Source organism: Rhipicephalus microplus, chromosome X, assembly GCF_043290135.1.
Source record: "Rhipicephalus microplus isolate Deutch F79 chromosome X, USDA_Rmic, whole genome shotgun sequence".
Classification (NCBI taxonomy): domain Eukaryota; kingdom Metazoa; phylum Arthropoda; class Arachnida; order Ixodida; family Ixodidae; genus Rhipicephalus; species Rhipicephalus microplus.
Window position 1 is genome coordinate 105,980,331 of NC_134710.1, and position 16,654 is coordinate 105,996,984.

The 16,654-nt window shown below is 43.6% G+C and overlaps 1 protein-coding gene across 6 annotated transcripts in view; it reads left to right on the plus strand.

The window, feature by feature from the left end:
* Nucleotides 1-12,822, plus strand: part of Obsc (Obscurin) — a 188,904-nt gene extending 176,082 nt beyond the window's left edge. For all 6 annotated transcript variants that reach the window (XM_075877358.1, XM_075877360.1, XM_075877361.1 and 3 more), the window contains 15 exons: nucleotides 72-152; nucleotides 286-497; nucleotides 774-918; nucleotides 1,481-1,712; nucleotides 2,369-2,520; nucleotides 4,595-4,727; nucleotides 5,462-5,593; nucleotides 7,017-7,178; nucleotides 7,993-8,167; nucleotides 8,681-8,963; nucleotides 9,233-9,419; nucleotides 9,968-10,043; nucleotides 10,135-10,284; nucleotides 11,216-11,407; nucleotides 12,174-12,822. In XM_075877358.1, the coding sequence (XP_075733473.1) occupies nucleotides 72-152; nucleotides 286-497; nucleotides 774-918; nucleotides 1,481-1,712; nucleotides 2,369-2,520; nucleotides 4,595-4,727; nucleotides 5,462-5,593; nucleotides 7,017-7,178; nucleotides 7,993-8,167; nucleotides 8,681-8,963; nucleotides 9,233-9,419; nucleotides 9,968-10,043; nucleotides 10,135-10,284; nucleotides 11,216-11,407; nucleotides 12,174-12,213 (2,352 nt within the window). In that variant the 3' untranslated portion in view covers nucleotides 12,214-12,822. The remainder of the gene's footprint in view (nucleotides 1-71; nucleotides 153-285; nucleotides 498-773; nucleotides 919-1,480; nucleotides 1,713-2,368; nucleotides 2,521-4,594; nucleotides 4,728-5,461; nucleotides 5,594-7,016; nucleotides 7,179-7,992; nucleotides 8,168-8,680; nucleotides 8,964-9,232; nucleotides 9,420-9,967; nucleotides 10,044-10,134; nucleotides 10,285-11,215; nucleotides 11,408-12,173) is intronic.
* Nucleotides 12,823-16,654: the final 3,832 nt, after the last annotated feature.

A 16,654-nucleotide genomic window follows, 5' to 3' on the forward strand; every position in this document is an offset into this window, starting at 1 on the left:
AGCAAACAGAATGGCTGAAGTTGTTCTGTTTTTAAGGAACCGTATGAGCCTGAAAATTTCTGTTTTCACAGATTACAGAGCGTCTTGACAGAGGTGAGAGCCTGTCCAACATCGACAGACTAAGAGAGTACCAGAGGCGCTGGAGAAGCTGGGTAAGCCAGTCATTTTTTTCTGGTAGCTAGTTACCCCAAACGTCTCCTGTGTAACTAATTTGAGTCAGCTCAGAGTGAAAAAAGATTAGCTCAGCTTGCCAGAGTGTCGAAGTTGTCGCTTCGCCTCACGCAGTACTCGAATGCCTCTTGCCGCAACACATACCGGAGGAGACCGATGGAGTCATGCTTCACGCACCCAAGCAAGATGATATACCCGCCCGACGAAGTTTACACGCCGCCAATGAGTCCTGACCGAGAGATCACACGTTCTAAGGTCAAGTCTGCACCCATCGAAGGCCCCGGAAAAGGACCGAATGACCGCCTGGACATTGGTTCCGAGAGCAGGTACGTCTGACTAGTACGCTGAGCCTTCCGAATTAAATTTTCGAATCCCAATGGTGGCCTCTTCACTGCATTTCCCTGTCCACTATGGAACATATGGCGGCAATCTATACCTCTTGCATATTCTATAGGCAAGTAAACATACCCTCTTAGGTGAACACTTAACTTTAAAACAAGAGTAGTAAAACGAAACTATACAAAGTAGCATCTACTTCTGGGCTCAAATCTTTTCTCTACTTATGTTCACTGTTTTCTTCGTCTACTTCGTCAATCACGCAGTTATCAGAGTGGACCAGACACGTACTTGCTTCAACTCCGAGACGTCGACTTCCCCCTGCGAATTCGCCAATACTTGAGAGTTGGCGCATCTCGGAGCCCCAGCCTTGCTGCCAGTCTCCGAGATAGGCACTGGGGAGGATTTGACGTAAGTTCTGAAGGGCTTGTATTCAAATGCATACTTTTTATATTGACGTCTGCTGAAGTTTCTACGCATTCCTCCGAAATTTGGCCGATATTTCTTTTGATTAAACTTACGGGAGTATGAGCTTTCTGTTGCAAGCCTAAGTTTAAGCTTTATTAGTAAGCTTTGTCTTACAAGTGTTGCACGGAATGCAATACTTGTATCGTTGGTTCGAGCTAATTCAGCGACGTATGTTTTTTTTTTAATTTGACCTACTGCAGAACACCTCCACGTGTACACCTACTTTTAACCGCAAAGTGATCAAATGTGGTGTATATTAGGCTTCCTCCAAGTTCTAGAAAAATTTCATTGAAATCTTGCTTTCTGTGCGGTCTCTTCTTTGTTACCACATACTCAACCAAAAGGAGAGGTTTTAAATGTCTGTTTCGTTGGACCTATTAGGACTAAGGTGCGTTGGAAAGAACTAGAGCAGTTGGCAGACAACGTAGGGTACATCCACAGCCTAAAAAAAATGCTATCTGAACCACTTATTGGAATCGTTCACGACCGCCTCTGGCAAATGCAGATCAACGAGCGCGGTACAAGGAACGTGTACCCGCAAGTGGTGGTCCGAGAGCGCAGGAAGTTCGTGGACGTCATGGACGAGGAGATCGACGACGAGAAGAAAGGGCTCGGAACGAGGACGCTGCCGCTGAGGTTGCAGCGAGAAGTGGGCAGTCTCGGCTACGCCCACCACCAGCTGGAACACCTCAAGCACGAAGCGTGGAAGGACAAAACGTCCAGGGAGAAGAGCATAGGTATGGGGCATTCACTTGTTACTCGTCCACGTGTAATGAACGCGTGGTGGCTTTTTCTTTACCTTGAGCATGCAGACCTCAATCCAGGTCTTGCAATCTGTTTCGTAAATTATCAAAACTACTCCAAACTTTGGCAGAATACTTTTACTTTTCATTCGGCGCACACACACACAAAAAACACCATACTATTTAGTAAGTACCTCCGCAATTGTACTGTAAAATAGATATTTCTAAGGGGTAAAAAAATGAAGTGCGCTGCTACTCCAGAAGATGAAAGCGTGCTTCGCGAGCCTTTTCTAATATTATAGGCTTCACGAGGAAAGAAAGTCTGCTTTTCGATAACTATGGTTGACTCGCGCTGGAAAAATCTTGACAAACATTAGTGTGGTGGCAAATGCCCGAAATACACAAGACAGAATAACGGTGTAAAATAAATAACTGCGACATAAATGTCGAGCGTATGGGCAACCTGTATGTAATAACGCCTTAGCACGCACGCATGAGTGCATGACTAACGCTTATGTAGATGACATATATAGACATTGATTTTATTATTGCGTTTTATTTCATTTTTCACCAGATTTTAAAACAAATTTCGCGTATTGCAATAGTTTTAGTTAACAAAGATTCATTTATGGTTGCGATTTTTATTCCAGGAATGGCACCTTTCTTCAGGGAGAAAATAGAAGACTGTGTTATCCTGGAAAACGACGAAGTAGTGTTCAAGTGCCTAGCTGTTGGAAACCCAGCACCTCAATATACTTGGTTTAGGAACGACAGCCTTCTGATAGAAAGCAGCCGAGTTCAGGTGAGAGTCTCACTCTGTATTTCTATTTGATATCATAATAATCGATCACGTAGTCCTCCATTGTCCTCAATGATTTTCTTTTATTATAATGAGAGGTTTCACTTTTCCGTATTATTCGATTTCATGTGATCGGAGCTGCAGCGTTACGCGAACTAATCATTTTGAGATGATTAAAGGCACTGTATAATAATAAACATCTAACTCCGTTTTGTTTGACTATACAGTATTTAGCTAATACCGTGACGTTAGTGTAGCTCATATTCAATTTTTAACATATAAAAAAAGAATGAAAGGCATCCCCAGAAGAGGTCAACACAATTGTAGCAAATAAAGTGATAGGCTTGAAGGTAGATGACATAATTCACTAATGGCCGCACCAAACAAAATCACATAAAACACACTTGAACGCTTTAATGGGGACTACTCGTTTTAATAGTTCTCATTATTCAGTTTTCAGTTATATTGTGTCTAACAAAAGAAAACCGAGCCCTCTAAATTGACACTTTATTTTTTTATTCCTTTATTGAACGCTTTCAATTATATATACGGGTGTGCTCAGATGAAGTGCGCGTCTCTCATCACAGATAATAAATATTTGATAGAAATAATAACGTCTAAACTAACTTATTAACAGTGCGTTCTCCCTGTACTGTGTATTTAGATAGGCACTTTTTTTCTATCATCTTACATGCCTTTAACACACGAGTTAAATAAAAATATCAAAGCTGAATGGCCATCTTGCAGAATTCATTGTAGTTTATATTTGACATTACGTCGTGCAGCAGGAAACGAGGGAGGGCACATACTCAGCTATATGTGTTTGCCGCTGCAGAAAGTTCTACATGGTGAAAATGTCAACAACCAGCAGCCTGAAAACATTTCCTGTTTTTCTCAAACACGCATAAGTACAGTTCAGAAACAAGCATGGCTACCTTATTCGCTCGCTCTTACAGTTCCCGTAAATTTAAAAGAAACATATCAAGCAGTCCGTCTTACCGCGCCTGCGGGACCGCAAAGTTACTCCTCTTCATTGAATTTCTTTGCTATTTGATCTGCGTGACAGGCTTTTGCGAACCTAAGTTACATTTGTAATCTAAGCCTTTCGTCACCTAGCCTCGCATAAATTGACGTGACGCGAAATTTGTGAGCACGTGGTGCCGCTATAGAGCGAACGCGAAAAGTTTTGGGCAGGCGCACTCTTTAGGGCTGCGACTGGCAAGTCTGCCTGTCGAGACGTCGCCTCCAGCGACACCCACGTGTTCGAGAAGGTCATTGACGATAGTCTTTCTTAGGGTACTTCGACGCAAAATGTTTGGTCTGTCTGTTGGTCTGTACATTTGTCTGTTTGTCCACCCTAATATTATCTCCGACGGCACCAAACGATACCCCAAACGATCAACCCCATCCGCAGCGCCGACCTAATATTGCTCAAGTTTCAGCATTCATACTTGTGCGATTGTCAAATAAAAAGCAGTTATTGCGCATGTCTGAGGCACCATAACAACACGTCAATATTTTGTATGTGTGTCTTTATACTAGAGAAGGCATACATAGGTAATTCAAAGGACCATAGCGTCTATCATGCTGCGCTCTAAAAGGAAACTTGTTTCCAACGCTTTGCTAAGACGACACGGTGGTGGCACCTGCCCACCGCTTTGCGTTCTACACCTTATCACCTCCAAGATAGGCACGCACACCTTCCTTCGTTTTCGAAGATAACTGCCACATAGTGCTCATGTCTAACGTGCCTGGATGCGCTCGTTTGCCTTCGCTGCATGGATCGACACTCTGACGCAGCGCTTCCAGTATACAATTCACCGATTTTTTTCGTTCAGAACACCAAATAAACATTTTGTTCACTCTCTCCAGACGCAAGATTATCGTTTTTCGACGACATCTGCAGTGAAACATGCAGATACTGGGCCAAAGTTTCTTCACCCCCTTCAAGCTTCCCTCTTCCCCCAAACTTCTGTCTTTTTTAAACGTGACGCAGTGAGATGCGCTAATGAATACCAGAACATTATTTCTATTTGACAATTTGACACGTATTTTGTTTCTCGTGTGTTTGCTTCAGATAACGCAAGACGCCGATGGCAGGTCTGAACTGCGGCTGAAACCTGGAAAAGCGTACGACGTCGGGCTATTCAAATGTGCCGCAAGAAACAGTCACGGTGTCACCTTGTGCCACGCTAGGCTAAAGATTGGCGGTAAGAATTGTACCTGTGACGTAGCAGTAGTCGTTGAAGCTCTGTGATTTTTTGCAGCATTCTACACCAGCTTTCGTTTATACAGCACAAAATCTGTTTTTGAGAAGCAATGTAATCATACCTTGAGCAGTAATTCGATTTTTTGTGGTTATCCTAACTGAATACTCTACCTTAACTATAATACCATTCGTCTTGGAAGACATATCTTCATCCTGGTCCCTTAGGTTAATTTAGGAGCAAAAACAAAATGTGACTGGAAACATCTGGCGTGCTCCCCGGTGCCCTGTAGCCGTCGTTGCAGATTAAACAAGAAAATTTTGGTCAAAATTCACAATAATTTTTGTTCATAAGTGTTTCTTTTTCTATTAGCCAGGCTCCTTCTCAAGCAGTATTTCTTGCGTCAGCGTTGGCAGATTTTTTTTTTTTTTTGTTCACTACCTCTAAAATCCTGCCATCCCGGGGGCCCGAGCGAAGGCCGTCGGGTTTGACATGATGACCCCCGAGTAGGCCTAGCTAACTGACACAAAGCTGTTCCACTCACTCACTCATTCAAGAAAAATACTAGAGTAGTAAGGACTATTTGTGAATACTGGCCCTATTTCTTAGCGTGTATGGTATCTAAAGATAGGACAAACATTTGAACTAATTAACCTCACTTACTGTCTCCACCCTTTTTTTTTTCTTTTCTCTTTGACTTCATTTTTATATTGGGTGCACATTTGCTACACTTTCAGAGCGTCCTGCCCGGCCTGAGCCACCCATCTGTAAACAATGCTCATCCCACCAGGCATACGTTCAGTGGTACAGCCCGAAGTACGACGGCAACTCGCGCATTTTCGCTTTCTGCTTGGAATACAGGCAAGCTGGTAAGTTTTGAACACTGAGCTATACCGAAATGCTTTTTAGCACACCTGTAGTATTCACAGAAAGTCATATTTTCTAAGTAAGTGTCCTGTCATTATAATTAGGATATTTAGATAATTCATCTTCAATAACACTGTTTACAACCAATAACAGCAAGAAAAAAATGAATGCAAAACACTTCTTTTTTGCAAGTCCCACTGCAGAAGATAGATCTTTAACAACTAGCCTCATTCGCAATGATAGGTTGAACTTATTTATATCAGTGGTGCACAAAAAAAAACACCCATTTACACAAGGGAAAAGAACACGCACACGTCGTAATTACCGTTTCTTTTGCAAACTCCCGATCTAAGATGAGTAACCAACTCAGTGAGCAATCGACCCTACTGAATTGAGTAAGTTGAAGTTGTTATAAGCCTGAGCCAAGCTGGCCTGAAAAGGTACTTCATTTACTAATTGATGTTCATACCTTTCTAATCCTGAGAGTCTTCGAAAAATTTGTCAATTTACCTGCTACTTCACTAAATTGCTTACGTTATGTACGCGTCATACTTCCAGATTTATCAGCTGCATTATGGCGGAATAAAATAAACATTTTTTAACAACGTTTAAAGGAATGCGTTAAATAGTGCTAGTGGGACACAATTAAAGCGAAACTTCTTCGACAAGTTTTTTTGGACAACCTTTCATCATGCACAGTGGCATTTTATAGCGTAGTTTTATAGCGTCTCAAGCAACACTGAATACCAAACATATCGAACAAATTCACCTGTGCCAAACCACAAAGTTCATGCGCTAACTAGTTCGCCAAAGTGCCAAGCAAACGACATAGGCTTCTGTCTATGAGACGAGAAAGCATGCACGCTTTCTCAGGTAGCCTAAGTCTCGAACGTTCTGCCGAACGCGGAAAATATAAAGAAGCTTTCATCAAGCGACAGCAACTGCTTCTTTCTTGCAAAAGTAGCATGAAAGAAGCTCTAACTCCTTGCCGATGCTATTTTCCCATAGCAGACAGGAAGCTCTTCAGGCCCATACATCGTAGCGAGTAAGTTAGGCGAGTTTCAACTGAGCATCTAGTAAAGAATTTAACCCAATTATTTTGAACCTTTGAATCCATTGATCAACCGTAAAACCAACTTGCGGATTAATATCTGTTAGGTAAAAATTGAAACAGCTAATTATTAGATGTAAACTTTTAAAAAAATGCAAACCACACTGTTTGACCACACAGTCACGTTTAGTATTAGGTCAGCGACACCTTCTTTGTTTACTAAAACTTGATCTCTATTCGCCGAGCGGCAACAGTGCCTGTAGTCGACGCCTACGTGACTGTTCCTCTTATTCTCTTCTCCTCTCTCTCTCTCTCTCCCTCTCTGTGCAGAGAAGGCCATTTGCACGCTCTAAAGTGTCTATTTTTTTTCTCAGGAGGAGAATGGACGAAGATTTCTGATGTGATAACGCAAGAGTTCTGGGTGATTACCGATCTGACGCCATCTACGTCATACACTTTCCGTGTCAGCGCCAAAAACAAGTACGGTTGGAGTGAAGCCAGCCTTCCATCCGAGCTTTGTACGACTGAAGCTGATGGTAAGTTTACCTTTTACAACCGCATTCTTTTGGTTCGTAACAATGAATTCCAATGGAACAACCACTGCCTCCTGCGTTTGAAGCAGTATCAACCATTCCATGATCGATGCCCTATTTAAGAACGAAACAGTTTTATTCGAATGCAAGTGCCTCGATAGCACGCATTTTACTGCCTTCGTTGTTGTTACTGTTGTTAACAAACTGCTGTTGTTAACTGATACTGTTGTTAACAAACCGCACTAATTAACAGTAATAACAAGCTAAACTACAAAATGTAACATTAGATTTCGGGCAAGACATTTCTTCACCTAACGTTAACAAACTGCATATACATGTAACATTCGTCGAAGACTGGCCCGTTTGAACTCACCGACAAATCAAAGAAAATCTGTTTTGAATTTTTTCTCAGTAGACCGAGTTCTTCACGCTTTACTTTTGTATTGACAAACCCAAACGCAGATAAGAAATGATGGACTAAATAATAGAATATTCTCTAAAGTAAAGCATACAATTAAAGAAAAAAGATGGAACTCTGGTGGAGAGACGTATGCTCATTTCTCAAACTAAGGTACTTGGCTCAATTTGGGGAGATGAAAAGTCCAGAGAAGAGGGACACGTACTGGCATCATAAATAAACCAAGGAGATGCAAAACAGGGCATAAAAAGTAGATTGGTATAAAAAAGCTGTACCAATTCATTAACAGGCTGTCAAGTTCTGTAATGCTGATTGATGTTTCACGTATTGTTACTTCTAAAGGCGGAGAGGAAAACGCGTCGTGATGGCCCTGCGTTTCCACTCTTTCGCCTCTTGTAGGAACGACGCAGAAGATCCAGCTCTCTCGGGAGCACAAGCACCAGGAAGAGATCTTCGAAGGAGAACACGAGCAGGAGGCCAGTGTTCCGCTCGACTACAGCCAAGAAACGTCCCCAGTGCAGCTCGAATCAGGAGGGCTCAGCGAGTTGTACACGTTCAGCTCGGAGCTCGCCGTGTAAGTGCTTCAACGCCATGCGCAGGCTGCATAAGGCCCGCTTTGCCTCGGCCACGGATGCACTTAGATCCCACGCGTGGGCGCGGAAGTATCAAAATATAATATGCGCTAGATGAAAAAGTCAACTTGGATTGGGTTGTATGAACATTTGGACCGTCGGGATAAACAACTGAGCGTATAACAACGATAAACGACTCAGCATGTACAGTGTCAATTGTATTAGATCAGACCAAAGGAAACTACAGGTTACATCATTAGTTACCCTTAATTAATGCTCCATTTCAACTTGAGCTAAGCGCATATTAAAGCTTGTATGCGCGGTTCCCAGCTTACGTATTCTTCACGGCCTGAAGAAAAACGCGGATCTCTGATAATTCACATGCGTTTACGGGACACACGTACGTGATATACTACGTGCGTGTGTGTCTGCACACTCGCCTGTTTCTTTGTTTTATTATCTTTTCATTTCGAATAACCTTGTGGCTCTGGCGAAATTTTCTCCTTCACCTGCAGTGGAAGGTTTGGTGCTGTCGTCAGCGGCACGTCGAAGAAGCTGGGCAGCAGCCTCGCCTTGAAAGTTGTCTTGACCAACACGGACCCCGAAACGTCAGCCCACCGAGAGTACGAGGTCTTGAAAAGCCTTCGGCACGAACGGATCATCTACCTCAAGACTGCCAGCGTACACGACGACGTGGTCGTTCTCGGTTTGGAAAAGCTGTGTGGCATGGACGTGCTCACCTACCTCTCTATGCGCCACACGTACACCGAGGACATGGTTGTACGCATCATCAAGCAGGTACGTACACATTCTTGTCCAGCTCAATGGCGACAAATTGAAAGACCACTGATGACGAATAGGGAGGGAAAAATGGAGGAATGAACAGCCCGATTTAAAACTGATATCCGCATAGGTTACCTATCAAAGAGAAACTTGAACAACGCTTACTTGAACGTATGTTTATGGCACTGGGTGATTTCCAGCTAGTGGTCAAATTCGATGCAGCATGCTTTATATTGATGTTACGGCCATCTAACAATATGGCGGTGCCCTCTTTCTGTTCGTAGGTTTTGGACGGCTTAGAATACCTCCACTTCCGCAGCATCTGCTACATCGAACTTCAACCTGACAACGTGGTGCTGACCGATGCTCACAGTTGCAACATAAAACTGGTAGACTTCGGATCGGCGAACTTCGTGCCAAGAACTGGAAAAATTCTTCCCCTGGACACAAGCGCCTGTCTAGAGTACCTCGGTTAGTACTTACACTGTCGAAATATTGAAGAACAGAGCAAGGAACAAAACAATAGATGCGGGTCATGATCTAGCGCCCTTCGGGATATGAGAGACGTAACCTGCAATGTTTCCAATGAATTCAGTTAAAAATGTCCTCGTCTAGGTCTGGGTCCACCGCTCTTGTCTAGCTGTTATGGTGCTCGGCTGCCGACTCGAAGGTCGAGGATTTAATTGCGCCGGCCACGGCGGCCGTATTTTGATTGCGAAGAAACACCGGAGGCCTTTGTGCAGTGCACGTTAAAGAACTGCAAGTGGTAAAAGGACAACGTCGTCCTTCAATCATACCAAGATTTTGGCATGCAAAAACTCACATCATATACGTCCAAATCTGGACAGGCACTTCAAACGTATACCTGCACTATTCACCCTCTACGTTTTTTTTTTTTTTCAGTTCTACCAGTAAGTTGACGTGAACAATATAATTTTGACACCTTGTGCAATAACCCAAATCCAGCTCTAAGATAACCAATCGTGTCTCTTCTCCATCTATTTTTTTCTTCTTTTCAGCACCGGAGGTGCTAAAAGGAAACGAGGTCTGCCACGCCACGGATGTTTGGGGAGTCGGCGTACTGACGTACATACTGTGAGTATGCGAAGCCAGACGCTTAGGCCTGCAACAGCCTCTCTGTTCGCCAGCAGCAAAAACCAACGGAGCTTGTCGAAATTTCTTGCAGGCTTAGCGGCTACTCTCCATTCCTCGGAATCGACGAAGAGGACACGAAGACCAACATTCTGTACGTGCGGTACCACTTCGACAAGCTCTACAAAGAAGCATCGACAGAGGCAACGAGGTTCCTCATGCAACTGTTCAAGAGGACGCCTGAGTAAGCTTAACCTCTGTAGTTTTGTTGAGGCTATCTAACAAAACAAATGTAATGCCAACAAAACACCCGCAAGACCGCATTCAATATTCGAATAGTGAGATAATTTTATTCGCACGCTTGTAATGGAAAACCAATAGCTGCAGGTGTTGTAACCTAGCATCAATTTATCGCTAACAAGATCACAACCTCGATTGTATTAGAAATTCAAAAGTCATTCTGGAAAGTGCTCCAACGACGCCTGTTGTTGCCAACCGTCCGAATGCATTGAAACGTGGCACAAGTACGCAGCGCTTTTATTGTTTGGTTGGTTAGTTAGTCAAACTTTTTTATTGTCATCGTGTATTTTCCGAAGACTGATTTACCGGTCGAACGCAAAGCCATAAACAGCAGTAACACCAGAATATCGGAAATAACGGTCAGTAAAGGTCATAAAGGTCACATAAAGCAAGTTGTGTGTCTATCAAGCTCAATGAGCTTCAGACTCCAGAGTGCTTTTGTTACAATCACGACTGTCTAAAATGTCTTAACACGCGTCAAATGGTTATATGTTCGTTAACGTTTGTTAATTTAGCTGTTCAAGTGCTTTTCCTTTTTTTATCATTCACTACACGTGTTTGGCTAGAAGAAAGCATATCGCTCATATTACCCTCTGCGAAGTTACCCGTTCAGTGGTGAAAGACACTGAGACTATGCGAGAAGCGTGGCATATAACCTAGGCTTCAAATTGATAATGGAGACTAATTAGTGAACGTATTTTATAAATAATTACCTTTGTTATTGCCGGCTGCCTTCATGGCAATAATTCGTGCTACTAGCCTAACAACAATGTTCATGGCAATTGTTCTGAAAACAATTCCACCACAAAAGCTTGCTATGATTGCAGCAGCTGATTTCTCTCTCTCTCTTTTCTCTCTCTGTCTCTCTCTCTCAGAAAACGACCTGCCATTTCGGAATGTCTTGAGAACAAGTGGATGCTTCCAAGTGAATTCATGCTTCGAAAGCGCGAGAATTCTGTCTTCCTGTCACACAAGCTGCAAGAGTTCGCTGCTGATTTCCACATGAAGAAAAAGAACGCCAGCACTGCCGAGAGGCTTTCGAAGCTCCTCGGTTTGCAACTTTCAAGGTATGAGGCATACCGTTTGCGTAGGCATAGCGAATGCCCTTTTATCTAACCAGCACCAAGCCTACTTTTTCCACAATAATTGCTTTCGAAAAATCGCATGCGCGAAATACGAAATATTATGTGCCTAGGAAAGCTCCAAGAAGAAATCCAACCGATTCCATCACTCAGGCACTGAGGAACACAATGGGTCAATATTAACCAGCCTTACCTCTGTCATCGATGCCATGGCTTTCATGAAAAGTCCTCCCATGTTTCAGAACGCGACATGCAAGATATAGAGAGTTGTCAACGATGGTTACGATTAACATGGAAATTGCGATGTTTGCTGTGGGTCTCTCGACGCGAGTATACATTGGCGCTATAAATTGGTTTGACATGGTACTGCACATTGTTCCTTGGAATTCACGCGTTTTATCGCTGAATAAGTCTCCTTATTCTGTGTAAAGTTTACCATAATGGTAGCGATGCCAATTCGTCACTGAAATTTGTAACTATTTTTTTTCTTGTCGTGTCTTTTTACCTTGCTGGCTTATGAAAGCTTCGCGTACATATTTTTCTAGAGCACATCGGGTGTACGAACTGTTATTTGTGATATTTTTGATTGGTCGTTCATATGTCTGTTGCATTTCGTAGCTTAGCTTAAAAGGTAAGATTTTCATGATTTTCTTCGTGCTGCGGAAAAAAAAACTAGCGCTTGTGGTGATTGCGTCTTTATTTAAGCTTTCAAAGTCAGAGCGGCCCACATTTATACTGTTTTTTTTTTCAGGTGCTTTTTATCCAGCGTGGATTCAAGTGGGGATGTTTGAATGAACATGAAGCGGATCAGAAAGCGAGAGTTGGGAGTCCTGTTTGTTTAAAATTTTCAAATGGCTGTTACACGTTGATTTTGTCATTACACATGCACGTGGGTTCCGGCTAAGTGGGTGCAGCCGACCATGTGGACGACGTCGTTTGTCGGGGTCCATCATGCTGGCACTGCGCTCGGTTGCAAATATTTGTTCAAGCGCGGCTAGAAAAGTGGCGGTAAACGAAACCAGCCATTCTTCTCACACTCGTCAGTTTTTGTTGAGTTTTTGGATTGTTGAAAATAAAGATATTTATATGTGTACAGAGTTGGGCGCTACACCAAGGACAAGAAGGAGGGGAGAGAGGATTTATTTCGACAAAGGCTGCAGAGAGCTCGGAACGAGCTTGTGTGCCCTAACCCGTCGTTTTGCGACGAAGATGAGAAAGCGAAGGAAAGATGGGCCATTCTAATGGTACCAGTGACACGAGTATATTGGTGGTAAACATAGCAGTATTCTTGAAGCCATAAGTGCAGCTAGGTGTCGTACAAGAGTGTGCCATATCCTGTACTGTTAATGCAGCACATCCTGAAGTGGGTCAAATACCCAAAATAAAGTCATCTGAGTATGCTTCAGCGTTGATTTTTGCCATCTGAGATACTGAAGTCCGTTGATTCATGTATGCTGTGCAAACACAGGATACATACGCGCCCTTGATAGTATGGCAGTGGTCGCAACCTGAGACAACTGATTCAATAACTGAGTGGTGCAATACATTAGTGTGAGTACATTGACGCAACAACAAAAAACAAGATAAAGTAATTTAACAGTAAATTTTGTTAATCTACGAATGCGAATAAAATACAAAATAATATACTATTTTGTTTAACTATACCACAATTGATCATGATGCTAAAAAAGTCGCCCTGCCACGTGATCCAGTTTTTGATAGCCATTACTCGTCAAACGTACTAGTCATTACAGGTCAGGTGGCGTCACAGTATTCCCTCGCCCCCCGCCATAAATTTGTGCCTGCCTTAGGATGAGTAATGATTCGTAACGTAATACAGCTGGTAGAAAAACTTCCTTTCTTGTCGACAAGAAGAAATGGTGAGTATATGGGAGTATAAGTATTCGTATGCAGATGCGAGCAGCCTCCCCATGCATGTCACTGATTACAGCGCGCTCACGTCTCTAAGACGTGTGCATTTTTATGTTATTATGTAATTAGCTGTGATTTGCCGCGCTTGTGCTTGAATGCGTACTGGTGTGGAGTCTTTATTTTAGTCCAAAGGTGGCAAAGGCTGGACGCGATCGAAGGTCTTGCTAGCTCAGCCAGGTGGTTACACCAGGATGGTGCCGGAGGTCAAATCTCAACATTCGCGTAGCAAAAACGGAAAGGTCGTCCACCCTACCCCGTCACACGTACAAACCCGCGCATTAACATACCCAAAAGGGTATGTCCAGTGAAAGTATGCATACAGCATGGACATACCCAAAAGGGTATGTCTATGCACCCCCTTTCCCCGTAACTAATTTCTGACTATACCCTGAATATTATTAGGGTATTCTTGTGAGTAGCATGCTGCAACGAAAAGTATGTAAACTGAACAAGGAAGTCGTATGGTGAAGCTTAATCAGGCAGAAATGCCCCGTGTTGAGCCTGCAACAACCTGCATGAATCCACTCGGCATGGCATTAAGCACCGTATGTCTAGGCAAAGATGATGAGCTTTCTATGACAATCTACTTGATAGTGGCGCACGATAAATACAGGTGCAACAGAACAGGCACCCTCCAGAGAAAACAGACACACTAGATAAAATGTCGAGTGTGCCATATCTCTTGTACTTGCGCTACCATCAGGTAGAATGCAGTAACAATAAGCCAAACAAAACGCCCCAATACCGTGCTGCAGGCCATCGACTGCATTATAATTTTGCCCCTTAGGATTAACAAGCAGTTCAATATAACCTGCCCTTTGATGGTCCAACGGCGAAGATACTGTTCCGCAAAGAAAGCACTACTGCCTCTCTTTGACGTTCAATACAGCAGTATTACTAAAACAAGTGATAAGGATCTGTATGACATGCATTATTAGCTGCCAAAAAGCCCCCGCTGGAACCTCTGGATGACAGGCTATGCAGGGAAGGTGAGGCAAAGGCAACTTTGTACTAACTTGTGGTTATACAGATGGAAAAATTTTTTCTCCCTTAAAACAAAAACTACCTCTTCTGGAACTTTCTGCATGTCTTACTAACAAAGCATACTATGCAACAGTATATAATCCTTATTTTTACTTATATCGCTACGTTGCGAAAATCAAGTCGCATTGTGAGTCAAAACGTTATTGTTCTCAACTTCGTCACAATAACCTTACAAGGAAACGTATATTTGCGGATATTTGCGATGTTTACACGAGAGGACGATGGCTGGCACACTGACGGGCTGAGACCAGATGATGATGATGATGATGATGATGATGATGATGATGATTTCAATGCCATGGCTCGTACCCACTCAGGGGGATCGGACTAGTCTCTATCCACTTCGTAGTCTTTTCTTCCAGGCAGAGGCCCTCTACCGCTTTATGCCCCAATCCTATACTACTGCCTTGTGGCAATATGAAAATGTTTTTGGTCCATTGGCTCCCGAAGTATTTTATTCATTTATTATAGGAACATATAAAACAGGAAAACTAAAAATATCACAGGCGAAAAAATCTTCGCCTTTATAAAAAAGCGCTAAACATAAAGCATATTGCGATTTTTCACCAAGGCAAAAAAGAAAAGAGGTTAACACAAAAATTAATAAAGTATCACATTAATGGAAGAGAAGCACCTTAAAGTTGAGAAAAAAATTGTTTCGCAGTAATTGCCCAAACGAGTAATGATATCTAAATTATTTAGCGCGACAATTTCACGTCGGTGCCCAAAGTTTGAAGCGCCCTCTGGGCAACACAATTTTTTTGCGAGATATAACGCCTCAATAACTGCTTGTGACATTCATACATACCTGCACAATATTTTCTAACCGGGATCAGAGATGGTCGAAAATCAATCATATATGCATATATATCAATTTTTTGTGGACATGCCAACATCGTCTTCTTTTAAACATGCACCAGACAGGAGAGAAAAAGGTAATACTGGCACAAGACGCTTTAGTTGCATTATGCCAGTGAATTCAGTAATTTAAAATAAAGCTCAAATGGTAGCAAATTTTTTTTGCTACGACTGCACCTTGTGCAAAGCTGGGGTGACGAATTCTGCCACCAAAGGTTGTTTTATGGACGAGTACTTCAGTTACTCTTCGGTAACCGAACTGAAAGTAAAACTCTCTGCTGATAAATAAAACGTGGCTGATACCTCTGTCTAAGAATCGGTATAACACGAAAGTGAAACTTGCCTTCACAGAGGAAGTTGAGCGTTTATTGTGCATTGTTACGTCACAAGGGCGAAGGAATTAATGTTAAAGCGACAAAGTGCAATGTCACGTGAAGAAAGTCGAACAGCTGAAAACTTGCAGCACGCACCTCAAGCACCCATAGCACGCACGAAATGAGCATACAAAAGACAAGCGCGACTAACAACCGTCACAGCTCGACACTGCAACCGCACTGCTCAAACAGAAAGAAAGACGCACGAAATCAACGCATTGGTATACGCAGGACGAGCGCGGAAAACTCCCAATTCTTAGTTCATCATGTGTGAGCAGCGCGCTCCTTAAGGCCTGAGCCCACGTACCCCTTGCAGAGCACGGCTTTCTCTACGCGGTGCCACACCCTCTTTCCATGGAGAGACAGGGCGTGTGGCTACGTGATGCTGAGCGCCCTTTCTCTTCATAGGTAGAAGGCGCGGCACAGCGTCAAGAAACCCACGCGCTGACACGCTGCAACGCACCCGCATGGTCAGGTCATAACGCGGCGTTGCGCCCTCTCCCTATAGAGAAAGAGGCCACGCGGCTAGCGCTGTGTGAAAATTCCACGGGTTGACGCGCAGGAACGGGTGCGTGTGGTCAAAAACCACACGCACCCGTTGTGGCGTGTCAGCCCTTAGCTTTTTGACGCGGCGCTGCACCCTCTCCCCCAGGAGAGAGAGGCCGCGTGGCCACGTGATGCTGCGCACTCTCTCTCCATAGGAAGAGGGTGCGGCGCAGCGTCAGGAATGCCACGCGCTGACGTGCTGCAACGGGCACGTGCGGTCAGGCCTTCAGACCTTTGGAGTGCGCTCAACGCGCGCTCTTAAGTCGCGCCATCTCGTCAGTGGTCATGAAAACGCGCTGAAGTTGCCATGGCCTCCAAGATGGCGGTCACGTAGTGTTTCTCTCCGGACGTCTCAATCGCCGCGCTCCCCGAGAAAACCAACGCGTATGGCTTCACGTGCCCGGCTACCACGAGATGGCGCATTCACTGTGGATTCCGGTGGCGGCGAAGACCATGACAGAAAGCAGGGAGCACGGGA